General features: G+C 46.5%; 2 protein-coding genes across 4 annotated transcripts in view; both read right to left on the reverse strand.

Annotated features, from left to right (window-relative positions):
- Positions 1 to 8,379: 8,379 nt before the first annotated feature.
- On the reverse strand, positions 8,380 to 17,872 carry NEIL2 (nei like DNA glycosylase 2). 3 transcript variants are annotated; one of them, XM_083605496.1, is made up of 5 exons: positions 17,795 to 17,872; positions 14,685 to 14,824; positions 13,344 to 13,699; positions 11,642 to 11,838; positions 8,380 to 9,202 (listed from the first exon to the last, which is right to left on the reverse strand). In XM_083605496.1, the coding sequence occupies exons 2-5, from the start codon at positions 14,820 to 14,822 to the stop codon at positions 8,883 to 8,885; spliced, it is 1,011 nt and encodes a 336-aa protein (XP_083461622.1). In that variant the 5' UTR covers positions 14,823 to 14,824; positions 17,795 to 17,872; the 3' UTR covers positions 8,380 to 8,882. The 3 variants fall into 3 exon arrangements, with proteins under 3 accessions (XP_083461622.1, XP_083461623.1, XP_083461624.1); XM_083605497.1 differs by having other exon boundaries at positions 17,711 to 17,850; XM_083605498.1 differs by having other exon boundaries at positions 14,685 to 14,871; positions 17,795 to 17,812.
- A 3,126-nt stretch (positions 17,873 to 20,998) lies between these two features.
- The window catches only part of GATA4 (GATA binding protein 4), a 60,234-nt gene continuing 53,318 nt past the window's right edge, over positions 20,999 to 27,914 (reverse strand). Inside the window, exon 7 of the mRNA XM_083605411.1 lies at positions 20,999 to 27,872. Coding sequence (XP_083461537.1) covers positions 27,690 to 27,872 — 183 coding nt within the window. The 3' untranslated portion in view covers positions 20,999 to 27,689. The remainder of the gene's footprint in view (positions 27,873 to 27,914) is intronic.

The following is a 27,914-nucleotide window of genomic DNA, read 5'->3' on the forward strand; positions in this document are numbered from 1 at the left end:
AGGAGTGCCTGGTGTGCTCTGGTCCATGGGGTCACGAAGAGTCGGACACAACTAAACAACAACAACAACTGCATATGTGATACTGCTATTATTATGATCACCATTGTGAAAAGGGGGCTATAATGTGCAATACTGAGAGGATGCAATGCTACAGGATGGCCCATGTTTTACGGCCAGGGGTGCCAACTTGAATAAAATATTGCAGCGGAGGTAAACTCCACCCTGCATATAATTGATAAAATGAAGTTCCAGACATGTTCTGGTTTTGGGGTGTAAAAACGTCAGGAAAGTTTGGATGTATGGCAACGCAATGGGAAAAGCAGTTCCAAATCACTATTTTCGGGTTAGGATTCTGAAAAAAAAGCTCAGCAATTCGCGTTTGTTTACCCCAAAAAACTTAACAATCTTGGTGGGGGTTTTTAGCAGGTGTCAGGAATTTTACTTTTTGAAATATGGCAACCCTAGGGGATGTCCCCTTCAAATATTTGATTGGAGGCTCCTAGGAGTTGGCTCTTATCCTGATGGCCTTGCAGCAAATTTCCTGGTGGCCCACTGTCGTCTTCTTGTTTAGCGATCCCTTGTAGCTGAGTAAGATTGTCTTCCATAAACACGGTTTTAACAGTGAGTCTGTAAGTGACTGTGGAGGCCAATTATGGATCCACACGTCCTTCCACAGTGGGGACATTGGTTCCGGGGTGGGAGTTGATCACGGTCTGGATTTGCCAAGCGTGCCTTCCTCCTGGCACGTTTCTCCCTTGCGTCCTGAGTTTGAGTGTCTTCAAAGCCCATGACACCTCTGGTAAAGGCTGTTCTCCAACTGGAGCTCTCACAGGCCAGTGTTTCCCAGTTGTCAGTGTTTATACTACTTTTTTTTTTATTTGCCTTGAGACAGTCTTTAAACCTCTTTTGTTGACCACCATCATGTTTTCCAAAATGACCAGTCCAACGAAGTTGATGTTGAAGAATCATTGCTTCAACACTGGTGATCTTTGCTTCATCCAGTACACAGATATTAGTGGCCCACTGTAATGCGGAGCTAACCAGGGCTATCAGCTGTCTGGTTCCAAAGCGCCCTCCCTGTTTGCATTGAGCCCGGATGGCCCCCTGATTTTCCCCAGAGCTGAGGGTGATGAAACAATTGCTGAGACAGCTAGAGTGCTGGTGGTGAAAAAATCACTCTGAAGCAGACTGAACACAGGTTAGAGCTCAACATGGAGCCTGCCGAACGGTGACAGTGATGGTGAAAAGGACCTTCTTTGTCAGCTCTATTGCATCTGAAGAAAACAGTACCAGGAGACTCTTTTAGATGGTTCATGGTCTTTCTTTTTCCCCAAAAAATTTTTTATTGGTTTTTTCACAAAAAACACACACAGACGAATAGACAAACAAACATAAATCATATCCTTATTAAAACTAATCTAATTAACATTGTTAAGTGACTTCCTCGTATCCCCCAGTTAAATTTCAGTGTATCTCATTATAATGGTTTTCCAAATCGATATTCTTATAAAATTAACTTAATCACTTAACATCTTTCTTTCTTTCCAATTCAGCATTAAACATATTAATTCATCACATTACATATTTAAATCCTGAGCCTATCCGGTATTTGCAAGCTTTTTCTAATTAATTTAACTTAACCTATTTAACTAAGTAGTCATTAAATTTTGTCCATTCTTCCTGGTACTAGATGGTTCATAGTCTTAAGAGAACCACCTTTGCCATAGGGATCTGGGGAGGACCCCAAGATCTCCTGCAATGGTTTTGCAAGGGGTTTTTTTTGCAGATAAAGTCACTCAGATTCGGAAAGAGCTATACTACACCATGGGAGCTGGGCCGGAGTGGGAGAGTGCTAGAGTCCTGTCTGGTCGAGTTGCATGGAAGCAATTCCAACCTGTTACCTCCGAGGATGTGGACAGGCTGCTTGGACAAGTGAAACCGACTGCCTGTCTCCTTGATCCTTGCCCATCCTGGCTCATAAAGACAAGACAGGCAAGGCTGGGCAATGGACTTTGTGGGGTAGAATGCTTCCTCTATGAGTCTTCCCAGTCACCTTTATTAAACCGGTTCTTAACAAAACCATTTTTGGACCTGGCCATCATGGCCAACTATTGCCCAGACTCAAATCTTCCGTTCCAGGGCCAGGTGATTGAGCAGGTGATCGCTGGCTGAGAGAAAGGAGTCTTGTTGTCTTGGCAGCCCAGGACCTCAAGCACATTGCCCAGGCTTGTGCATCGGGGAGGTCACATCAGTGCAGCTAATGCAACAGTTTCACTTCACCCCCAGCAGCATACTCCATTGTCTCTCGGATGCCAACAACAGTAGCCACTCTGGCTGGGGTTGATGGGAGTTGTAACCCATTTTCCATTTAAGGGGAGGTTGCTATGGTTCTTCCTGGAGGATTAACACTGGCCAGCACTGCAGGAACAGTTGGCTATGCTCAATCCCCTCTTAGCCAGCAGATAATGGGGAAAGGGTCCCTCTGCCCGAGAGTCCTGCACTTTAGACACACATTTTCTTATTTACTTCCTACTGGACCTGCTGGGTCACATTTTTTTTGCACCGTAGATAGACGCTTGCAAGCTCGCAACACCCTGGTTTCAACAGAGTTACTTTAATTTACCTCTTCTAATCGCCAAAGTAGGTTGCGAGTTTTCTGCCCACAAAGCAGCCTGGCCTCTTCGTATTTAACAGATGGGTGGTGGTGATATTATTATTAATATAAAAGAAAAAAATAGTCTACACAACAGGATTGTTAAGAACTGAAGCTACAACTCTGCGGAGTCGAGTTAAAGTTCTGTTCTACGACAAGAGCATATTGGGTTGCTGCAACTAACTTTTACTCATAGTGTTCCTGTTGATATTAATGGCCCTAAGATAACCGTGGCTGCTAACTTCAATTAGTCTGCTCTGACAAAAAGTTAAGTGCAACTTCAGGCTCCAGAGAGAGCACAGAACAAGTTGTTCAGTTCCAGGGAGTTTCCTAAATTTCAAACTTGCTGACCTCCTCTTGCAGATAAAAAGATTATGCAAGCATCTTTCGAAAACCTTTCTCTTCTTTTTTTAAAGATTGGAGTCTCAAGACCACCATTTGGGGATTTTTCTTTTTAAAACAACAGGGAATATGCCCTCAAGACAGAGAAAAACTAGAACCCTGGCCAGTGGCGTAGCGTGGGGGGTGCAGGGGGGGCCGGCCGCATCAGGCGCAACATCTGGGGGTTAGGGTTAGGGGGCGCAAATCCACAGGTTAGGGGGCGCAAATCCACGGGTTAGGGGGCGCAAATTACTTGCCTTGCCCCAGGTGCTGACAACCCACGCTACGCCACTGACCAGAGCGCGAACAAAATTGTTCCTGCTTTTGACATTTTACAGGTGTTTAGTGATAAGCATCTGCCCCGCAGGGCGCATTACAACCAAGAACTAAACACAGGTTGTGTTCTTAGGAGCAGTGATATTTTTCCAGAAGGTGCCAGAGCTCACCGAGAACTTCTCCTTCGTTCTCTTAGAATGGTAATGGTGCCCACCTGAGAGGGTCAGCTCCAGCTAAAGGAAGAGCTGTCCAGAAGTGAACATAATGTTGCATACCACCTCAGTCTCCCAAGTGGTGCAAGATTCTAGGGCAGTGGTGGCAAACCTTTTTGAGATCGAATGCCCAAACTGCAACCCAAAACCCACTTATTTATCATAGAGTTGTTGAGCGTTCTTTGGGAGGATTGACCAAAGTTGTTGACCTTTTCAAGGAGCGACGCACAAACGAAACACCTGATTGGCGGGCCCGCATCTCAACCAAACACCACTGCGGGCAGAGCACAATCAAGGAAGCGATACCAACTCAAAGCTGCGTCGGAGACTCTATATAATAATAATAATAATTTATTATTTATACTCCGCCCATCTGGCTGGGTTTCCCCAGCCACTCTGGGTGGCTTCCAACAGAATATTAAAATACAATAGTCTATTAAACATTAAAAGCTTCCCTAAGCAGGGCTGCCTTCAGATGTCTTCTAAAAGTCTGGTAGTTGTTGTTCTCTTTGACATCTGATGGGAGGGCGTTCCACAGGGCGGGTGCCACCACAGAGAAGGCCCTTTGCCTGGTTCCCTGTAACTTGGCTTCTTGCAGCAAGGGAACCGTCAGAAGGCCCTCCACACTGGACCTCAGTGTCCGGGCAGAACTCTAGGGGGCGTTTGACAGTGGTGTGTGTGCCAACAGAGAGGGCTCTGAGTGCTCACTCTGACAAGCTTGCCATAGCTTCACCACCAGTGTTCTAGAGGTTCCAGGTGCTCAGCTGAAGTCTTTGTTACCTTTTGGAAATGAGGCACAGCAGAGACAGTGGGATCTTTATAAGGTAAAGGTAACAGACCCCGGGACGCTCTCCCCAGCCACTCTGGGCAGCTCCCAACATATTAAAAACATGATAAAAGATCAAACATTAAAAAACTTCCCTAAACAGGGCTGCTTTCAGATGTCTTCTAAAAGTCAAATAGTTGTTGTCGTAGTTATGCTTCTCTTCCCCCTCCCCTTATCTTGCAGAGGAACTCATCTGACCAATTCCACCAGCAGAATTCTCCCTTAGATTTTAACCCCGGCCACATTGGAAAGGGGCTCAGGGTGCTGTAGGTCTGGAGTGGGGAAGGATTATCAACCCCGTTCATAGCTGTCAGCCATCCCTTATTTGGCGGGAAACTCCCTTATCCCAGCGCAGTGGCGTAGCGTGGGTTGTCAGCACCCGGGGCAAGGCAAGTAATTTGGGCCCCCTAACCCGTGGATTTGCGCCCCCTAACCCGTGGATTTGCGCCCCCTAACCCGTGGATTTGCTCTAACCCCAGATGTTGCGCCCGGTGCGGCCGGCACCCCCTGCACCCCCCACGCTACGCCACTGTCCCAGCGCCATGTCCCACTCCTGTCCCTTATTGATGATGTCCCTTAAATTTCCCGGGTTTCATGCTCGCCCAGCTCAGGAGGGAAGCAGCGGATTGGGGTCCTCCGCTGCGAGAGAGAGCATTCGCACGAGCTGCCTCGTCTCCGTCTCTCCCTTTCCCTCCTCAGGTCAGGGGCGCGTCGTGAGGAGACGGGTGGCGGTGGGCAGGCAGGCAGGCAGCCCCTCTCTTGCGAGACTTGCATGCAGAAGGGCGGTGCTTCAGCGGCCGCTGCCTCATGCTGGGCTCGTGGGCGGCATGGGCGAGAGTCTCCCTCCCTCCCTCTCTCTTGGGCGGGGAAGGGCCGATGGAACTCCTCGCTCCAAGACGACGGCAGCCCCGACTGCTGCTTAGCATCCCCTCCAACCAGTGCAGCATCTTAATGTAGTGATTTCCCCCTCTGCATCCCCTTCATAACTCTATTTTTATAAATCATTTGTCTATCCATAGTTCAAATTTTTACTACAAGTTTTCTGTCAATCCTACCAAGGTATGTAACTCTTTGCAATAGCTTTCCAAATAAATTATAAACTTTCCCCATTCTTTATTAAAGAGGTCCTCTTCCTGGTTTCTAATTCTGCCTGTACGCTTTGCCATCTCGACGTCGTTCATCAGTTTTGTCTGCCACTCTTGTTTGGTCGGAGTTGTAGACCCTTAGGATCATCTAGTCCAACCCCCTGCAAAACACAGTCAGTCGCAGCAAAAGCAGCATGGCTCCATGAGTGCCGGATTTATGTATAAGTCAAGCAAAATCCCTTATTTTGGCTGCTGATCCCTTATTTTCGAGGCTGCTGGTCCTTTATTTTCAAATCTGTAAGCTGACAGCTATGACCCCGTTCCTTCCTGAGCAACTTTCCGAGGGCGGCATGCCAGCGGCAGTTGGCACCAGAGGCCAAGCTAGATGGAACAGTAAGCACAGCTTTTTAGCTTTGCGCAGGTGGTTTGTTACTACACCTGTTCAGCTTCAAACAACCCTCCCTGTTCTTTGCATAGGTGAGCAGGTGGACAGTGCCAGCCACACCCGCCTGTGGTGTGGGGCAGAGCAAGTGCATGCCACAGCTTGCAAAGCGAACTTTTGGGTAGCGAAAGAGAAGCACAAGCAAATTTTGGAAGACTTCCTGATGATGCACGATTTGGCAGAACCCATTTATTGATTTATTTCATTAAGAATCTAACCGCGAGCTAAAAAATAAATAAATAGAATGAATAAAGACATTTTAAAAGGTAGAGGAAAACAACAAGAACTGTACGATCTGTTCAACAACAACAACAACAACAACAATATATTAATTATACCCCACCCATCTGGCTGGTACTGAAGTCTCATATCGAATATAACTGACCTGTAGAAAGGACTGATATGAAAGTAGAGGCGATGTATGTACTTCTGTAACCCAGGAAAATCTTTAATAAAAACAACTGGGAAAAACAACAATGATATGATCTGTCATGGATGATTTAGATGAGATTCCTGCATCGCAGAGGGATAGACCAGACTGGGGTCCCTTCCAGCTTTACCATTCTATGTTTCTATGATTCTATATGACAACAAAATATAATTAAGATTACAGAATTATGTAACATATATGTAGATGGATGAACTTATTGTTTCCCTCAAATAGACATTGATGAAACTCACGATGGTTTCAATAAATACGTTCATTAAATTTGTCCATGCGTAATCTTCCTCCAAAAGCAATCTGTTCATCGGTTGCAAGAATTCCCATGTCATCTATCCATCAATCAAAAGAGATAATCTTTTTGTCCTTCCAATGTATCAGTATCAATCGTTTTGCAGATGTACAGGGTGTGTAGACTGCTTATAAACTACAAAACTCTCTTAAGCTCTCTTAAATGGTCTGTGTCATCCATTCTTGGCTTTGCAAAGTCCTAGGTAGATCTCGTTGCAACCGAAGAATCTCCTCCCTGCTCTGCCTAGGCTGAACAGGACATCTTGAGCTCTCTTGCACACACAAACCCAACCACCCACATTCTTCTTTTAAGAACAAAGTTCGACAAACCCAAGCCCTTGGTTTTTTTCCAGGTAGCTCAAGCCTTCAGCATTTCCTTGCATTCTGATACAATCACAAAATCCCAATTCTTCAAACCATTCGACCTTTCCCTGGGCAACAAGTTCTGCTCCATACATCATGAGGTCTTCCTTCTTCTGTTACACCGGATTTCTAACCATGTTTCTTTCTCCTCCCCACTTTTTAATCCATTTTGGGGTATTTGTGAGTGAGAGAGCGAGGTGCAAATGTGTATTATTATTATTGTCATACCTCGGTTACAGATGCTTCAGGTTGCGTGTTTTGGGTTGCACACTGCGCCAAACCCAAAAGTACCGGAGTGGGTTACTTCCGGGGTTCGGCGCTCGCGCATGCGCAGGACCACTAAATTGCGCTTTGTTCATGCGCAGAAGCGCCGAATCACAACCTGCGCGTTTGCAGATGCGGCGCTGCAGGTTGCGGACGCTGTGGGTTGTGAACATGCATCCCACACGGATCAAGTTCGCAACCTGAGCGTCCACTATATTATTATTTATTAAATCTGTAGCCCCCCGCCAAACCCGCAGGTCTCAGGGCGGCTCACGGGATAAAATTGCAATATAGAAATGCCAAATGCACAATCCAAATAAAAACAAGAACCACCCAATTATTCCCCCATCCCTGACACATTTTAAAAGTTACAGATAGGTAGCCGTGTTGGTCTGCCATAGTCAAAACAAAAAAATTTTTTTTTCTGCCAGTAGCACCTTAAAGACCAACTAAGTTAGTTCTTGGTATGAGCTTTCGTGTGCATGCACACTTCTTCAGATACATTTTAAAAGGGCATTGAATGTCAGTCAACCAAAGGCCTGGTTAAAGAGGAACCTCTCCCCCCCCCGCCCGCCCTGGCGCTTAAAGGTGTATAATGAAGGCGCCAGGCAAATTTCCTTGGGGAGAGCATCCCACAAATGGTTAGCCACATATATGTGCATTGCAGGGGGTTGGACTAGATGATCCTTGGGGTCCCTTCCAACTCTACAATTCTCTGTTTCTACATGCCCACCCACACGAAATGTCTCCCTTCTCCTAGGGTTTCGTTTGGTCTGCTGATTGAGGATGAGGAATAAGGTTGTCTCTGCACTGTGAACTCACATCAGGGCATATTATTATCATTATCATTATTATTATTATTAAAAAATAATAATATGTCAAGGAGATAATTGCACAACTTTTAGAAGGCATCTGAAGGCAGCCCTGTATCAGGAGGTTTTCAATGCCAGCCAGAGTGGTGGGGAATAAATAATAATAATAATAATAATAATAATAATAATAATAATAAATGCCACTTGAAAGGCCATAGCTTCCCCTCAAACGAGTCTGAGAATTGCAGTCTGCTCACTTGCAGTGAAACTCTTTCAACACAGAGCCTTTGCCACAGCCCCCAGACCCTTGGAAGAAACACGCCCGAGACACATTTCTGTCGAGGAACGAATAAAACTTTAATACAGAAACCAGGAACTTCTCAACATTTATATGGGGCTCTCATTCTCCAAAGAGGCAGAATGCTAAACTTCTGCTGTCTATTGCAACAGCCTTGGCTGCTATACTAACTGAAAAAAATCTGTCTTTCAGACTGAGAAACTCAAAGTTCAACAGCTGTCTCCGTTTTTGTTAGCCCAACATCTTTCATTTAACTGTGGTCCGGCTCACGCTTAACGTGGCCCAAGGCCACATTTCAAACAACAACAACAACCCACCATCACCCAAGCGAGGACTGGGGACATGAATGCCACAATACGATGAGGACTAGCCGCTTGGTAAGTACTCGTCAGTATTAAAACCAGGGTGAAAATGGTTATGGTTTGGGTGGCTTCTCCATAGCAATCATGGGCATGTGCCCGCCCACCCTGCACTGTTCTCTCTTCAAATTTTAGCATCCTAGCACAATCCAACCAGGGGGCAGAGAGGCTTAACCCTTCAACTGCCGCGAGTAGAAAGGTCCTCATCCTCTTCCTGACCAACTTGAGGCTGGCACTGGGGACACCACCAGGTAAGTCTTCTCAGTCCATCTGGGGGACCAAAGGCTTCTTTCCTCACCTGGTGCCCTTCAGGGCATCTCTCTTTCTGGTAGATCTGCCAATGTTGCCTCCCTCTCTGCTGCTTGTTGATGAACCACTCCGAGGTGAAGCGAACAGCATGGTCAAGTAGGGACCTGAGTTCCGGGAGTGGCAGGAGGGATCCGAGGGAGAGTGGATGGATCTTCGCTAGGTACAGGGCCTCGTTCTTAATGATATTCCCTGGGATGAAATGTTTAAAACAGGGTATTTAACAACATCAAAACTTGCTAAAATGTATAGGACAAGATCTAGTGAGTGTTGGAAATGTAAAGAAAAGGAAGGTATCTTTTACCATATATGGTGGACTTGTAAAGAGGTAAAGGTTTTCTGGGAAATGATATACAGTGGTACCTCGGGTTACAGACACTTCAGGTTACAGACTCCGCTAACCCAGAAATAGTACCTTGGGTTAAGAACTTTGATTCAGGATGAGAACAGAAATCGCGCAGCAGCAGCAGCAGCAGCGGGAGGCCTCATTAGCTAAAGTGGTACCTCAGGTTAAGAACAGTTTCAGGTTAAGAACGGACATCCAGAATGAATTATAGGTGAAACTCGGAAAATTAGAATATCGTGGAAAAGTTCATTTATTTCAGTAATTCAGTGAAGCACAGTGGACCAACACCAGCTGATTACATGGCTCCCCAAATCAACACAGACTGTGGAAACTTCACACTGGACTTCAAGCATCTGGCATTGTGTGCCTCCCCATTCTTCCTCCAGACTCTGGGTCCTTGGTTTTCAAATGAAATGCAGAAGCTGCTCTCATCAGAAAAGAGATTTGGGGAGCCATGTCATCAGCTGGTGTTGGCCCATTGTGCTTCATTAAGTCCAGGGTCAACACAGCCGCCTACCAGGAGATTTTGGAGCACTTCACACTTCCTTCTGCAGATGAGCTTTATGGGGATGCTGACTTCATTTTCCAGCAGGACTTTGGCACCTGCCCACACTGCCAAAAGTACCAAAACCTGGTTCAGTGCCCATGGGATTACTGTGCTTGATTGGCCAGCAAACTTGCCTGACCTGAACGCCATAGAGAATCTATGGGGCATTGCCAAGAGAAAGATGAAAGACATGAGACCGAGCAATGCAGAAGAGCTGAAGGCTGCTATTGAAGCATCCTGGTCTTGCATAACATCTCAGCTGTGCCACAGGCTGATAGCATCCATGCCACGCTGCATTGAGGCAGTAACTGATGCAAAAGCGACCCAAACCAAGTACTGAGTACATATGCATGCTTCTACTTCTCAGAAGTCCAATATTGCTCTATTTGCAGTCCTTGTTTTACTGATTTCATTGAATATTCTAATTTTCTGAGATTGTTAATTTGGGGTTTTCAACAGCTGTACGCCATGATCATCACAATTATAACAAACAAAGGCTTGACATATCTCGCTTTGCATGTCATGAGTCTATCTCATATATAAGTTTCACCTTTTAAGTTGAATTACTGAAATAAATGAACTTTTCCACAATATTCTAATTTTCCGAGTTTCACCTGTAAGTTCTTAACCTGAGGGACACTGTATAATGAGTGAAATAAAATGTTTAAAAACACTTTTGTTAAAAAAAACCAGAAGCCTTTTTACTGGGTATAGTAGGCAAAGAGATACAAAAAAAAAGACACTCCTTCAGGTATACTGGGCCAAGGTCATTTAGGGCTTTTAAGGTCAGCACCAACACTTTGAATTGTGTTCGGAAATGTACTGGGAGCCAATGTAGATCTTTCAAGACTGGTGTTATATGGTCTCAGCAGCCACTCCCAGTCACCAGTCTGTCTGGCTCCGTATTCTGGATTAGTTGTAGTTTCCAGGTCGCCTTCAAAGGTAGCCCCACATAAAGTGCATTGCAGTAGTCCAAGTGGGAGATAACCAGAGCATGCACCACTCTGGCGAGACAGTCTGTGGGCAGTTAGGGTCTCAGCCTGCGTACCAGATGGAGCTGGTAAACAGCTGCCCTGGACACAGAATTGACCTGTGTCCAAAATGACTCCCAGGCTGCACACCTGGTCCTTCAGGGGCACAGTTACCCCATTCAGGACCAGGGAGTCCATCACACCCACCCGCCTCCTTGCCCCCCCCCAAACAGTACTTCTGTCTTGTCAGGATTCTACCTCAATCCATTAGCCGCCATCCATCCTCCAACTGCCTCCATCTCACACAGGAACTTCACCACCATTCTTAACCTGAAACTGTTCTTAACCTGAGGTACCACTTCAGCTAATGGGGCCTCCCGCTGCTGCCACGCGATTTCTGTTCTCATCCTGAAGCAAAGTTCTTAACCCGAGGTACTATTTCTGGGTTAGCGGAGTCTGTAACCTGAAGCATCTATAATGTGAAGCATCTGTAACCCCAGGTACCACTGTACATTTTTTTATTGCTTTCATTTTATGGATCAGTGGTCTCCTTAGATAGTAAAATTCATGTCAAATTGTTTTAGGGGTTGTTTTTAACAGTCTGGAATGGATTAATCCATTTTGCCTTACTTTCTATGGGAAAGCACGCCTTGGTTTCAGAATGCTTTGGTTTTGGAACGGACTTCCGGAATGGATTACGTTTGAGAACCAAGGTACCACTGTACTGGGAAGAAAACTAAAGAGATACTGCACAACCCGATACATACCAAGCCCTGAGAAATATCTTTGGTCCAGAAGGGTGTGGCACACAGGTACAGCTTTGCACAGGGCCCCCAAAGCACGTTCCTGATCAAACTCCAAGCTCAGGATGTCAGTAGCCGGCTCAGCGGTAGGAGAAGAACAGCTATGGATCCGGCAGTTATAAAAGACGAGAAAGCCCCCTCCATCAAAATGCAGAACCAGCCTGAAAGTTCAACAAAGAATATCTTATTGTCTTAGAACAGGGGTGGGGAAACATTTTGGTCTCTATGATCCAGAGTCTTATTGTGATCCGGCCAAATCTGAGAAGTAGGGACCACCTGTATGTCAATCAAATAGTGTCAGGTGATTGACAGGTGGGTGGCTCTACTCATCTTTCCAAATCCCACGTGCAGCGTCTCCAAGCATCAGGCAGACATTGGGCTGTTGGTAATCCCTCTACTGTTTGCAAAGGGGTTTAAAGACAATTCCCCCTGCTCTGCTGTCTGCATCAAAGGGGACCTGTCTGAAACCCCTTTGCAAAAGCACTCTTTGAAGCAATGTACCCTTCCTTTTAGCATTGCTCAGTGATGTTTAGAAAAGGGCTTTGCAAAATTGCAGACTGAAGCATCCTCCCCTCAACTCCACCCCGCCCAGCCAATGTTTGAAAGAGGTGGGGAGACTGCTTCAAAGAGCCTGCAGAGGCTCAAAACAGAACCCAGAGACTCTTAAAGAGCTCCACAAAAGCGCTCTTTGAAGCAGCTGCACGGGAGAGAGGATTCTCCTGCAACAGAAGAGAGGACACACTGCACAGACTCCTCTGTCCTCTAGCCCACCTGCTTGCTTAAATTAGAAGTCCAAGCCAGACGGGGCGGATTTTGGTAATATGGCACCCTGAGCAAGGAGGAAATTTTGTGCCCCCATACCTAAATATTTCCTATTTACACAATAATTCTTTTTGGTAAAGTTACATTTTTGTGGATCTTCTCAGTAGGTACTCATATAAATGTTGTTGTTGTTTTGTTGTTGTTGTTGTTTGCCCACTTAGCTTGATGCCTGGTACGGGGAACCGCCTGCACAACCCTAAATCTGGCCCTGACCCAGCCAATCAGCTGGTGGGTGGGTGGACGTGTTTTTGCAAAAATATTAGCCTGTGAGCCGAAGGTTCTGCACCTCTGGTTTAGAAAAAGTGTAAGCTGCTGCCTTGGTCTATTTGCCAGTGCTTGAAATCTATGTCACTGTAGGCTAACACTTGCATTAGGACTTATGACAGTTTTTGCTCACAACTCTGTGCAAACAGGAAGCTACCTGGGCCTATTTTTTTGTGGCATCTGCACAGCGTAAAGGTAAAGGTAAAGGGACCCCTGACCATTAGGTCCAGTCGTGGCCGATTCTGGGGTTGCAGCGCTCATCTCGCTTTATTGGCCAAGGGAGCTGGCATACAGCTTCCGGGTCATGTGGCCAGCATGACTAAGCCGCTTCTGGCGAACCAGAGCAGTGCACGGAAATGCCGTTTACCTTCCCGCTAGAGCGGTACCTATTTATCTACTTGCACTTTGACATGCTTTCGAACTGCTAGGTTGGCAGGAGCAGGGACTGAGCAACGGGAGCTCACCCCTTCGTAGGGATTCGAACTGCCAACCTTCTGATCAGCAAGTCCTAGGCTCTGTGCTTTAACCCACAGCGCCACCCGCGTCCCTCTGCACAGCATAGTAATTATCAAATTTGTACCTGGGAACCGGATCTTTCCAGTCCCCTCTTTTATTAGCCTTGTTGGCCCTTGCAAACTCATTGGCACGGACGCTCCCATACAGCCAAAAGTGGAAGCGTAGCCATTTCCAAGGGGGTCCAGCAGCGTCGTCCATAAATGATGGCAGATCAGCTTCATGCTCCTCCTGCAGGGGGCGCCACGGACCCCCAGAGACGGCCTTGCCTCCTTCCCAACTCTGGAGAATGGGACTGCCTCTGCCATGGCCCATCCCCTGGCTGCTTGACCCGGGTTTGGAAGGTTCTGTAGACGAGCCCTCGCTGCTGGGTGCTGCTTCCTGAACTCCATCAAAAGCCAGGAACAAATTCTTCCCATGGACCTGAAAAAAATCGGGGATATCAGAAGGCATCGTTTTCTGTTTCACACCGTATTCATCATAGAGATGTAAAATTTCAGAAGCTGCGCCTTGGTTTTCAAACGTTTTGGAAGTCAAACGGACTTCTGGAACAGATTAAGTTTGGCGCTTTTGTTTTCGCTATTTATTTTGTGTTTTTGTTTCCGAGGCTTTTTCGGTTCATTTCTGACTGTGTGGATGATAATTTTTATCATCTACGATAATGCCTTATTTATTTTATAGTACAGTACATTGATTATTGCTTTCATTTTATGGATCAATTTAAGTAAAAAAAGGTGAGGTAAAGGACCCCTGGACGGTTAAGACCAGTCAAAGGCGACTATGGGATTGTGGCGCTCATCTCGCTTTCAGGCCGAGGGAGCTGGCGTTTGTTATGTTGAAATTCTTAATAAAAATTACCATATTTTTTAAAAAAGAAAGGGAAAAAAATAATAATAATGCTGTAAGTTGGTGGGCACTAGACTTGACCTAAATTTCTGGAATCAAGTGGGTGCTAGAATTTAGTTAATGCTTGGAGCATTAAAACTAGGTTGGCACACCCAATGTGTTTTTAAGCTGTTGGGCACGTCAACAGCTACTAAAGATAAGCTGCTTTGAAATTTGTATTGGGTGTTTCTAAATCCTCTGAAATTTAGAAATGTACTGTATTAAGTTTTAATTAGGCCAAGCTCAAGATGATGCTTTGAGTGATGTAAAGGGACCCCTGACCATTAGGTCCAGTCCTGGCCGACTCTGGCGAACCAGAGCAGCGCACGGAAACGCCGTTCACCTTCCCGCCGGAAGTGCTTTAGGTTGTGCTTCAGGTTGAGCGTTTTCAGGTTACGCTCCGCGGCGACCCAGGTTGCGTTCCTTTCAGGTTGCAAACGGCCTCCGGAACGGATCCCGTTCGCATCCAGAGGTACCACTGTACACAAGGTATTTGGGGGAGCCAAATGGGTGCGAGACTCACCTGAGTGTCCCGCAGCACCAGCCCCTTCAGATCATCCGGGTTCATCTGCTTCGTGCTTCCCCCTACTTTGGTCACGGCCTGCCCCACAAATGGGCAACACTGAAGCTGGAACCTCTTCACAGTCGGGCCCTCGGGCATCGCTGCACGAGAGGGAGAAAGTTAGGGGGTGGCAGCCGGGTCCCTGAAGCTGAAAGGGGCCAAGTTAAGCACTCAAAGACACAGCTCTTGTGCAATGGACTTTCCACCGACAGGGCCAACTCCAAGCCTGTACTTTTTCAGCAAAATTTTTCAGTAGGGGGCCAGTCCACTGTCCCTCAGACCTTGTGGGGGGCTGGACTATATATATATATATTTTGGGGGGGAAGAATGAATGGATTCTATGCCCCACAAATAACCCAGAGATGCATTTTAAATAAAAGTACAAATTCTACTCATGTAAAACACCAGGCAGGCCCCACAAGTAACCCAGAGATGCATTTTAAATAAAGGGGCACATTCTACTCAGGTAAAAACACACTGATTCCCGGGCCAGATTTAGAAGGCAATTGGGCCGGATCCAGCCCCCAGGCCTTAGTTTGCCTACCCATGATGTACAGGCAGAAAAAATTGTGGAATATAAAGAATAATAGAATCGCAGAATTATAGAGTTGGAAGAGGACCATGGGTCATCTAGTCCAACCCCCACAATGCAGGAACCTCAGCTAAAGCGTCCATGACAGATGGCCATCCAACCTCTGTTTAAAAACTTGCAAGGAAGGAGAGTCCACAACCTCCTGAGGGGGACCATTCCACTGTCGAACAGCTCTTGCCCTCAGAAAGTTCTTCCTGAAGTTTAGTCGGAATATCCCTTCTTGTAACTGCAATCTATTGGTTCGTGTCCTACCCTACAGAGCAGGAGAAAGCAAACTTGATCCATCCTCCATGTGAAAGCCGTTTAGATCGGGGTAGGCAACCTAAGGCCCGGTGGCCAAATTGCCTTCTCAATCCGGCCTGTGGATGGTCCAGGAACCAGCGTGTTTTTACATGAGTAGAATGTGTCCTTTTATTTAAAAAGCATCTCTGGGTTATTTGTGGGGCCTGCCTGGTGTTTTTACATGAGTAGAATGTGCGCTTTAAAAAAAAAATGTATATCTGGGTTATTTGTGGGGCATAGGAATTCATTCATTATTATTTTTCCAAAATATAGTCCGGCCCACCACATGGTCTGAGGGACGGTGGACAGGCTGAAAAAGGTTGCTGACCCCTGGTTTAGACATTTGAAGATGGCTATCATATCTCCCTTTTTCCAGGCTAAACATACCCAGCTCCTTCAACCATTCCTCATAAGGCTTGGCTTCTAGACCCTTGATCATCTTGGTTGCCCTCCTCTGCACACATTCCAGCTTGTCAACATCCTTCTTAAATTGTGGTGCCCAGAAGTGGACACAGTATTCCAGGTGTGGTCTGACCAAGGCAGAATAGAGTGGTACGATTACTACGCTTCTATGCTTAGTTATAGGCAGTTATGAAAACTGTATCACATCACACACTCTCCTCAGGACGGAACAAGCACCCTAGCAAGTTGGTAGATGGTTGCCTCTTCAGAGGCTTGGTGTGGGCAGCTGGTAATAATAATAATAATAATAATAATAATAATAATAATTTATACCCCGCCCATCTGGGTGTCTTCCAACAAAGTATTAAAATACAATGGTCTGTTAAACATTAAAAGCTTCCCTAAACAGGGCTGCCTTCAGATGTCTTCTAAAAGTCTGGTAGTTGTTTTTCTCTTTGACATCTGGTGGGAGGGTGTTCCACAGGGCAGGTGCCACTACCGAGAAGGCCTTCTGCCTGGTTCCCTGTAACTTGGCTTCTCGCAGTGAGGGAACCGCCAGAAGGCCCTCGGCGCTGGACCTCAGCGTCCAGGTTGAACAATGGGGGTGGAGACGCTCCTTCAGGTATACTGGGCCAAGGCCGTTTAGGGATTTAAGGGTCAGCACCGACACCTTGAAATGTATTTGGAAATGTACTGGGAGCCAATGTAGGTCTTTCAGGACCGGTGTTATATGGTCTCAGCGGCCACTCCCAGTCACCAGTCTAGCTGCTGCATTCTGGATTAGTTGTAGTTTCTGGGTCACCTTCAAAGGTAGCCCCACGTAGAGCATGTTGCAGTAGTCCAAGCAAGAGATAACCAGAGCATGCACCACTCTGGCGAGACAGTCCGCGGGCAGGGAGGGTCTCAGCCTGCATAGCAGATGGAGCTGGTAAACAGCTGCCCTGGACACAGAATTGACCTGCGCCTCCATAGACAGCTATGAGTCCAAAATGACTCCCAGGCTGCGCACCTGGTCCTTCAGGGGCACAGTTCGCCCATGCAGGACCAGGGAGTCCTCCATACCTGCCCGCCTCCTGTCCCCCCAAAACAGTACTTCTGTCTTGTCAGGATTCAACCTAATCTGTTAGCTGCCATCCATCCTCCAACCGCCAGAAATGGCCACGATGCAGATGTTCTTGGCCTTCTGTCTGCTGCCCAACACATTAAAATACGTTTTGTAAGGCTGCTCATTCTGGCCTGGGTCCTGCTTTCTGAGCATCTTCAGCTGCAGGAACTGATACTCTGACAGGTGCAACCTGTTTCACATTTGCAAGAAATCTACCTTTTGGTGCAGCAGCGCCTACACTTTTGTGGTTGAGTTTTTTTAAAAAATAATTAAGCGGTGAAGCTCGTGCGGCTGACGTATTCCTGTATTGCAGGAGGTTGGACTATAAATGATCCTCAAGGTCCCTTCTAACACTGCAATTCTATGATCCTATCATCTCCTCCGATTTTCTGGCATGGATACTACGTCCGGAAAGCTTCCGCGTCCAACACGTGTACGTGCTCACACCCCTCTACGACTGCAGACGTCAGTAAGCAACCCCCACCCCCCGCGAACACAATGCTTTGCCGAAGGAAGCCGTGCACACGTGCACCCCGCGTGTCAGAGTCGCCACGCGCATCAGCGGGAAGCAAGTGAACGTGTGAACGCTCCGCGTGCTCAGCCAACCTGGTTTCTCTCTCTCTCTCTCTCTTTTTAGGCTTCTGCGTTCTGATCATGGCATTTTTGCGGAGAGGAATCCGGACTCGGTACCTCTCCAGGGATGCGAAACTGCTTTCGCACTTTCTCAAAGCAGCTGATCCGGCAGACCAACTCAGCAGAGCGCCGAACTGCGCGTCTCCGGAGCGATCGATGTCAGAGCGCCCTGCCTTCCCCGCCTCACCTCTTTTGGGCTCTGCTCTCTCCTAGCAGCTGTTCATGGTGATGTCTGTGAGCAGATGATTTCTCCCAAAATGCCACCTAGAGGTCAGGACAAGTCCCTTCAGGGTTGTTGTCCTCTTGGTTTCCAAAAAAGCACTTTATCACTTTGGGCTTTGTGCCTCTGAGCACGCACAGAGCGTTCCCCCCGCCCCGCGTGGGAGAAAGGTGCTTTTAAAAATATCCAAGGTTCAAGGGATTCTGAGCATGTGCAAATTGCTTTTTTTAAGGAAAAGAACTTTTAAGGGAATGTGGTGAGAGAGGGTTTTCTGAACATGTGCAGAGTGCAAAACAATCAAAACTGCTCACCCCATTTGTCTGCCTTCCTCTGGGACAAGAAGCTACAGTTAGAACTGGATATGGAACAACTGATTGGTTCAAAATTGGGAAAGGAGTAGGACAAGGCTGTATATTGTCTCCCTGCTTATTTAACTTATATGCAGAATTCATCATGCGAAAGGCTGGGCCGGATGAATCCCTAGCCGGAATTAAGATTGCCAGAAGAAATATCAACAACCTCAGAGATGCAGATGACACAACCTTGATGGCAGAAAGTGAGGAGGAATTAAAGAACGTTTTATTGAGGGTGAAAGAGGAGAGCGCAAAATATGGTCTGAAGCTCAACATCAAAAAAAGAAGATCTTGGCCACTGGGCCCATCACCTCCTGGCAAATAGAAGGGGAAGAGATGGAGGCAGTGAGAGATTTTACTTTCTTGGGCTCCATGATCACTGCAGATGGCGACAGCAGTCACAAAATTAAAAGACACCTGCTTCTTGGGAGAAAAGCAATGACAAACCTAGACAGCATCCTAAAAAGCAGAGACATCACCTTGCTGACAAAGGCCCATATAGTTAAAGCTATGGTTTTTCCAGTAGTGATGTATTGAAGTGAGAGCTGGACCATAAAGAAGGCTGATCGCCGAAGAATTGATGCTTTTGAATTCTGGTGCTGGAGGAGACTCTTGAGAGTCCCATGAACTGCAAGAAGATCAAACCTCTCCATTCTGAAGGAAATCGGCCCTGAGTGCTCACTGGAAGGACAGATCGTGAAGCTGAGGCCGCCTCATGAGAAGAGAAGACTCCCTGGAAAAGACCCTGATGTTAGGAAAGATGGAGGACACAAGGAGAAGGGGACGACAGAGGACGAGATGGTGGGACAGTGTTCTCGAAGCTACCAGCATGAGTTTGACCAAACTGCGGGAGGCAGTGGAAGACAGAAGTGCCTGGCGTGCTCTGGTCCAGGGGGTCACGAAGAGTCGGACATGACCAAACAACTAAACAACACCACTTTGGACTTTGTGCCTCTGAGCACACACAGAGCATTCCCCCCGATCCACGTGAGAGAAAGGCGCTTTTAAAAATACCCAAGGGATTCTGAGCATGTGCAAATTACTTTTTTTTTTTTAGGAAAAGAACTTTTAAGGGAATGTGATGAGAGAGGGTTTTCTGAACATGTGCAGAGTGCAAAACAACCACCCCTTTTGTATGCCTTCCTCTCCTTTACATCCTCCTGTTCTGGAAGCTTTGCCCAGACCATAAAACTTTGTCCCTTGGAGAATCTTCGATTCATGTCCCCTACGGCTCACCTGCTCTCCACAGGCTCACCTTCTGAATTCCTTCAGCTGGTTCATTTCTAAAACAGGAATGGGGGAACCTCAGACCTGGTGGCCAAATGTGGCCCCTGTCTCCCTCCTATCTGGCCCTCAGGACGCTCCCCTAGCTACACACCCTTCCCAAGCCGCAGCCCTCATTGCGCTTGGCCATTCCCTCCTCAAATTCTGTTGTGACTAGCTGGAATGTAGCCTATTGTACAAAGTCAAGTTGAAGATGTTGCCCCGCCCACTTTCGCAGCTAGGCCCCGCCCACCACTGTCCTGCGGCCCCCTGGTTAGTTTCCAGGAGGGAATCCGGCCCCTGAGCTAATCCCACCACTTTTCATGAATGAGATCGTGCAAAATAGCCAGAATGAATTGTATGATGAGAGTGAATGTGGCGTAGTAGTTAAGACCTGGGGGCTACGGGTTCAGATCCTCACTCAGCCATGAAGCTCACTGGGTGATCTTAGGCCAATCGCTGTTGCTCAGCCTAACCTCACTGGGTTTATTTCGAGGATAAAATGGGGGGTGGAAAACCATACAGATGTTAAAGAGAACAACAACTACCAGACTTTTAGAAGACATCTGAAGGCAGCCCTGTTTAGGGAAGATTTTAATGTTTGATGCATTACTGTATTTAAATATTTTGTTGCAAGCCGCCCAGAGTGGCTGGGGAAGCCCAGCCAGATGGGCAGGGTATAAATAAATTATTATTATTATTATTATTATTATTATTATTATTACATAGTGTGGTGTGGTGTGAGGGGAGAGACTCCATCAGGCAAGGCCTCCTTCCACCTGCCTTGCCCCACTCTCTGCTTCTCAATGTGTATTGTATTGTTTTATGTATTGTGGCTTGCCATTTTTTTATTGATTATAGTTTAGATATTATTGTAACTGTTGAGTGGATTTCTGTTTAACTTTTATATGTTGATATTATTATTTTATACTATTCTAATGATTGTTGAATGTTACTTTTTTGATGGAGGCTGCTTACTTCAAAGTTATGTATCATTATCACATTTTTGTATTGCATTAGATTGTTATAAGATGTACATTTTTTGCTTCTTCAGCTTGTAAGCTGCCTTCAGTATTGTAAGATAGAAAGGCGGTATACAAAATAAAAATGATGATGATGATATGAATCATGCAAAACAACATAAATGATGTACCTATGCTGAACTTCTGTAACTCACCCAGATTTCAGTTTCTCTTGGTGCAAAATTTGAGTTTTCAACCTGCAAAATGTTTGAAACCATATCAGATCCTGCTTCGCACTGCAAATGTGCTTGCAGTTGCAGTACGTACTAGCAAGTTTTGCTGCTTTCTAATGTTGCTTTCTAGTGTGCGTGTGCATGCGCAGAACTCTGGATTTTTGGCACCCTCATCGCTGCAACGAAGAGATTTTGAGACGCGAAAGGACAAAGAAGGAAGACTTTCTCGATTTGGAAATGAATGCCTGTCCATTTATTTCCGTTCATTCTAACAGGTGAAGTCAGTATGCAGATCGGTAGTCATATTGCATCATAATATAGAGAGAGATATTCACACGTATATATTATAACTTTAAATAATCTTAAACTTGTTCGGGCTCCTGCCTCGCCATCGACCATTCAAGCAAGCATCTTCTTGGAACAGCACCTTTCCACAGACTCTTATCACACTAAAAATACATGGATTGTTTTTATTATTATTATTATTAAAGAAATGGTATGAACGTCACTCAAGGTTATCAACCAGTTTATTGGCCCAAAGATGCTGGTTAATTTCCCTAGCCTAACCATCCAGGGCTGCCAACTAGGGCGAACTATGTTCAAAGAAGTTCAACTTGTAGTTCAAAGTAGTTCGACTTGGAGGTGGTCAACCTGTTTCTGGACTCCAGCACTTCCACCTGCAGGTGGGGCTCACATATTCAAATGCTTCAAACTCCCTGCACATAGAAAACTAACAAGTCAGGGAGAAACATTCCCCTCCAGCCCTCTCCCTGATAAGCTAGTTTTCTAACTGCAGGGAGGTGTCTGTTAACTTATTTATTTACAGCATGGTGGAAGTCTTGCGTAATACAACCTCCCTCCTGCAGCCTGGCGCGGTAAAGGCACAGGTTTGCATCCTCAGCTAAGCTGCAGCATGGGTCAACCTAGAACACATCGAAATTTGGCTGCCACCTCTTTTGTAAAACAAAATACATGGAAATTCAACAGGTGAAGTGTTTCTTGGCACAGAGTGATGAAAACAACGGGGAGGGTCACATTCGACATTTCTCCAGTGCTCTGCAGCCTACCTGGTTACCTGATTTATTTATCTTTAAGAAAAGCCCCATGGGAAGAGTCACAGATTCATAGAATTGTAGAGTTGGAAGGGACCCGAAGGGTCATCTAGACCAACCCCCTGCAATGCCTTACTTATGACATCTACCCCTGGGCATTAATTGAAGCATAGAAAACTGGGGAAGCTAGCTACCAAGTTGCTGGAGATAAGGGTGCCTGCTGATTTTGTTTTTGAGGGAAGTCTTCCCCTTTATACTTTTTTTTTAAAAAAAAATAATCCACATGGATTTGTTTAAAAGTTAATAAAATTTCATGCAAAACCCCCCCAAAAAGAGCAGTTGCAGAATAGAGAGTACCCGACCTTCTCGTGCAAATGGGAAAGCCAAGTTGAGAATGTCGTGAGGTTTGGGGAAACACAGGCAAACAGCAAGGCTGAAGAGAGCAACACATTCTTTTGCAGAAGGGAAGAAACTGCCCACAAACGCCTCAGTCACCCTGAGAGTAAGGTAAAAAAGGTAAAGGGACCCCTGACCATTAGGTCCAGTTGTGGCCGACTCTGGGGTTGCGGCGCTCATCTCGCTTTATTGGCCGAGGGAGCCGGCGTACAGCTTCCGGGTCATGTGGCCAGCATGACTAAGCCGCTTCTGGCGAACCAGAGCAGCACACGGAAACGCCGTTTACCTTCCTGCTGGAGTGGTACCTATTTATCTACTCACACTTTGACCTGCTTTCGAACTGCTAGGTTGGCAGGAGCAGGAACTGAGCAACGGGAGCTCACCCCGTTGCGGAGATTCGAACCGCCGACCTTCTGATCGGCAAGTCCTAGGCTCTGTGGTTTAACCCACAGCGCCACCCACATCCCGAGAGTAAGGTATGCACAGCAAAAAGCCATGAGAATTTCACCCAAGATTTTCTACCCCTTTCATAATTTCAGAAAGCAATTTCTTTCCCCCTGCAAACTGATGGATGGCACCTCCCTCTGACGATGGATCAGGTCCCTGCCTGTCTTTTGCCTCCTCTCCAGGAGAAGGAGCCACCCCTCTCCTCAGACCAGCTGTCAGAGCAAGGGCAATTGCTGCACCCCATAATAAGCCTCCGGAAATGGCTGGAGCTGGAACACGGGATAAATTTTCAGCGCAGCTGAATTTTAGGGCACACGTTTTGAGTAATGTACTATATTAAAAAGAATAGGAAAAAAACAGCCCTGTGGGATGAAAAGTTCATGCCTGTTCCGTCTCCGCAAATTTCGGCATGCTCCGCATATGTACAAAAGGAGGCTCCCTTAGAGAAGCATCTGAATGATGAAAAACATAATTTTAAAAAAATGAAAATACAGCCAAACCCTGGCACTGTCCCCTGGGATTTGTAACCAACATGCTCAACTCGAATTAATGCATGGAAGGATTAAGACCATAGTGTATGCTGTCCTGCAAGGTTTGACAAGGTCACCTCTGCTCACATTCAAAGGGAGGACTATCAAACTCTTGGTTCTCCCACTTTCCACCACACTTGTATCATGTGAACCCTTCCGGTAAGGAGACCGCGTGGCTTAAGCAAACCATCTTTGTGTTTCTATACAATTAATTTAGGAACTTTCACCACTTTGGAACTAATCTTAAGTTTGACTGCCCGTGTTTTCTGACTGATGTATGGAAAAGCACATGAATCTGACCTTTGAAGAGTTTGTAAGTAAACCATTTTTTGACTTGCCAAATCTATGGTCTCTTTCTATGCTAAGGGAATTGGGGAACTTTGGAAGCAACTTAGAAGCGGATATTTTAAAGCCTCCGTTTCCATGCTTGACTTTGCTGCATACATTTGTGATTTTAAATTTCTGCTGGGGCTCTCTCACAAGAGAGTACTCGCCCCCAAACCTGGATCTAGGCATCCAGGGAATTCTCCTTTTATTTTACTGTATCTATATTTTATTTTATTCTTTTCTTTTAACCAAAAGACAACATACCGACAGGTTTATAAGTCTTAATTCCGTTCCAAAAATGACAGCCAATGTTCTCCTGTTAAGGTGTAGAGGTTTGAAGGTTGGTCTTCCCATTTTTGTTACAAGGTGCTTGCACATGTAAATAATTTGCAGCCTCCCCAGCTGCTACAGTTCCTGGAATGTTTAGCGGGGAAGAAGTTACACCATGAGTTCATCCTTGCAAGTGTGACAGCCACAGAGGCTGCAAAGGCTATTTTTTCACGTTAGAGGGAAAGAACAACAGCCCGCAGCAACGTAAACGATTAAGCTTAATGCCCTCACAAATGCCTACCATCCACACAAACATGGCAGAAAAACTACTGTTTCTTTCAGGGAAGGGGAATGAGCTGCGTGAAACTGGCACACAGGGTTTGGCAGAGATTTTACAAAAGCTGCGATGTGTTTTAATTAATGTTCATTTGGTGGCAGAAGGGGATCAGGGGATCTTGGACTCCCTAGCATCTGAAATATTGGAGAAAATGTAAGTGGGCCCTTTATGAAATGCATGGACCTGAGGCAAAAAGCAAATGTCTGCCTTCTAAAAAATGTTCCTGCAGGAAAGCCCTTTGCCACCACGTTGTCGTTTCAGCGCTGGGCACAAACAGATCCAACTTGTGCCTTGCTAACCAAACGCTGCCTTCAGATTGACGGGAGTGCCACTGAGGAAGAACGCCAGCCAGGGTTCGGCTGGGAGAGTCACACAAGGTTTGTGGCCTCAGTTAAACGTCCAAACTTTGGAGCCAGATGAAAGTTCTCTTTGAGGCAGAACTGAAGACTATAACTGGAAAGGTGTTTATGTCCATCTAGATTAGTATTGTATGATGGGCAGCAGCTCTCTAGGGCAGTGCTTGCCAAGGTGGTGCCCTCCGGTGGTTGATGGGAGTTGTAGTCCAAAGACGTTGATCCAGGGACTCTCAAATCTTCTCTATCCCTTGCCATCTGATTCAGTTAACTAGCCATGCTGGGGATCAAATCTGGCTTCTTCTGTATGCAAAATGCACCCTCTATGACTGAACCACTTTAATCTAAAGACTGAGCTGACCCATCTTCTCCATCAATTGATTACAGTCTGGAGCCTGTAAGATTTGCAAAGGAGGGCCAAATCGAACGAGGTCAAGTGTAAAATGCACCAAAAAGCTTTGAGGATTAAGCTTAATAAAGCCATTCTGTTTGCTTTCAGATAGGCAAGGCTGGGCTTGCTTTTGTTTAAATCGGCTCAAGAGCTTTATAGCTCCTTGATGTTTGCAGGAGTGGGAATGCCAGCGTTAAACAGCAGCTTTGCAATATTGTTTTTAAACATGCCAGGATTAGCGTTGGTTAAATGATGGTAATCGTTGTGTCCAAACAAAGCTGATGACCGATCAAGCGAGCTGCTGTTTAAGGACTGTGCCACCTGTGACCTACACTTCAACTCTTCCTTTCAAAAAAGCAAGGGCATTTTGTGTGAGAATGAAGGAGAATTTAATTTGGGGAGGCCATAGCACAAGGAGAGAGCATTTGCCTTGCATGCAGAAGGGCCAAGGTTCAATCAAGGTTCCAAGTCTAGTGTCCAGATCAAGGGAAGTCATAGTACTACTTTATTCTGCCTTGGTCAGACCACATCTGGAATACTGCATCCAGTTCTGGGCTCCACAATTTAAGAAGGATGTTGACAAGCTGGAACATGTCCAGAGGATGGAAACCAAGATGATCAAGGGTCTGGAAACTATGCCTTATGAGGAACGGTCGAAGGAGCTGGGTATGTTTAGCCTGGAGAAGAGGAGACTGAGATATGAGAGCCACCTTCAAATATTTAAAGAGCTGTCACATGGAAGAGGGAACAAGCTTGTTTTCTTCTGCTCTGGAAGGTAGGACTCAAGCCAATGGCTTCAAGTTAGAAGAAAGGAGATTCTGACTAAACATTCGGAAAAACCTTTCTGGCAGTCAGAGCTGTTTGGCAGTGGAACAGAATACCACCAGAGGTGGTGGGCTCTCCTTCCTTGGAGATTTTTAAGCAGAGGTTGGATGGCCATCTGTCATGGATGCTTTAGCTGAGATTCCTGCATTGCAGGGGGTTGGACTAGATTAACCTTGGGTCCCTTCCAACTCTTAAGATTCTATGATTCTATGAATCCCCAGCATCTCCAGATAGGGCTGGTCGAGACCCCAGTCTGCAGATCCTGGAGAGTTGCTGCCAGTCCGTGTCAACAGTACTGAGATAGATGGAGCGGTGGTCTGACTCAGGTCCTGTGTTCCTAAGGGCGGTAGGAAATCCCTCTTTCGGATCCATTCCTGGTGGGAACCTTGGCACAGCTGCTTTGAAAATAATAATAATAAAGATTTATTGATAGCAATGGGTGGGGAGAGGAGGAAGAGGAGGAGACATAATCAAGAAGTCGGAAAGCAATTAAATTAACACTGGCACAGTGCAGGCAGTTGCAAAACTGCTGGATGCACGAGATTCCTCTTGCGACAGTCACTGGGCGTGGTATCCAGAACCCGACAATTCTGTCCCAGGTCTCGTGTCTTTTTCCAGACCCTGAAGTCTTCCACTTAGTGTTTATCTGTGGCATTTGCTGTACAATGCAGCTCCTTTTCCATCCTGGCTTATTATGGGATTGCAGTCCTCCATTCAGGGAAGGAGAAAACCCCAAATAAATCTTAAGTATTCATTCGGCGTTGCAGTCATCGGCGACGGTACCTTGAGAGTCCTGTCCAGCAACAAGTGTTCTTTTGCGCTGTGGGTGGGGACATTTTGACAATCAAACGGGGGTCATGGAGGGACAACGCCCCAACTAGTCCCCCGTGAGTCTACTCACCCTTTGTTTCAAAGAATCGACTGCTGGCAACCGAGTGGGCAAGTACCACCACTGAGAGGAGCCAGATTTGTGCATGGGGGATGCCAGCCGCTGACCGTCCCCCCATCACTCGTAAGTATTGGGGTATAGTTTGGTCCACATGTTCTCTCTTCTCCTCCCGCCTTCGCACAATTCATGTCCATCGCTTTGCTTTTCCAAGATTCGATCATTAAGCTGCGTGGAAAAACCTGGTTGCCAGGGACATTGGGCAAGGTGAAAGATCCGTCGGAGGGGATAGATCTGTTGACAGCTCAGACACACAATCTTGCAGGTATCTGACCTTGGGTATTTCAATGAGGATCAGATGTCTGGAAAACACATTCACACAGCCAATGCCTGCCCTGGGAATCATCTTGGAAATGATCGTCATTCCTGCATTGCAAGGGGTTGGACTAGATGAACCTTTGGGGTCCCAACACTAAAATGCTCTGGTTCTAGGATTCTGTATTTCAGGGAAAGCCAGCGCAAGGGAGTCTTCTCTCCTCCTGGGCCAGAGTGGGGAATTTAATAGCAAAAGCCAACAAGGGTGCTGTCAAAGACTGCAGGGCTGGATTTGTCCATGTGTATACATACTTTTAACTGGAGTTTCTGTCAGCTTCTCTGAAGGCAGTTGTCATTTGAGGCTCTGAAGCGACTGAAGACCTCGTTCGTTCCAAGTGTGGCGGCAACTTCACCGAAGTCTTTTTTCAAAGCAAGCCCCCAAACAAAACCTTTCGACGGCATGATCTGGAACGGTTGTGTACACTTCAATCACCTCCGAAGCACATTCGTTCCCCTCAAAGAATTCTGGGCACGGTAGTTTGCCAAAGGTTGCTGGGAATCCAGACTCTGTGAGGTGTGGACCACAGTACCCAGAATCCTTTGCGAGAAAGAATGCGCCTCGGAGAGGCTTTCAAGGGACGGCCTGCGCCCAGCCGTTGGATCGGGATCTACAGCCCTCAGGAAAGTGGCCGGAGAAAGCAAGCGAAAGGAAACGAAGAAAGCATCGCGGTGTTGTCTGATGGTGGAAAGACGCCTTCGTATCCCGAGCCTGAAGCTGCAGCGCAGAGACAGTTATGCCGTGATAATGTCTCCGTGGCTTTCGCCCAGGACCAGACTGTTCCAGGAGTCTTGCTTGGAGCTGGGCTGCGGAGACTGGCTCATAGATACCGGGTAGCTCTGTGGAGAAAGTTTGAGGCTTGGCATGGGAGAGTGAAGAGCAGGTCCATGTCCAGACATGGCAGCGACTGAGAATGCCTGATTTTGGGGGGTTGTGGAGGTGGAAAGAGAGAGAAAAAC

Source organism: Podarcis filfolensis (assembly GCF_964270895.1).
Source record: "Podarcis filfolensis genome assembly, chromosome: 3".
Lineage (NCBI taxonomy): Eukaryota > Metazoa > Chordata > Lepidosauria > Squamata > Lacertidae > Podarcis > Podarcis filfolensis.

Excerpts from the sequence above, each read along its gene's own strand:
- NEIL2 (XM_083605496.1), bottom strand. The coding sequence starts at position 14,822 with ATGCCCGAGGGCCCGACTGTGAAGAGGTTCCAGCTTCAGTGTTGCCCA. Across the intron at positions 13,700-14,684 it reads TGGTGCTGCGGGACACTCAG|GTCCATGGGAAGAATTTGTT; the intron begins GTGAGTCTCGCA and ends GATTTTTTTCAG. Across the intron at positions 11,839-13,343 it reads TGGAAAGATCCGGTTCCCAG|GCTGGTTCTGCATTTTGATG; the intron begins GTACAAATTTGA and ends TTGAACTTTCAG.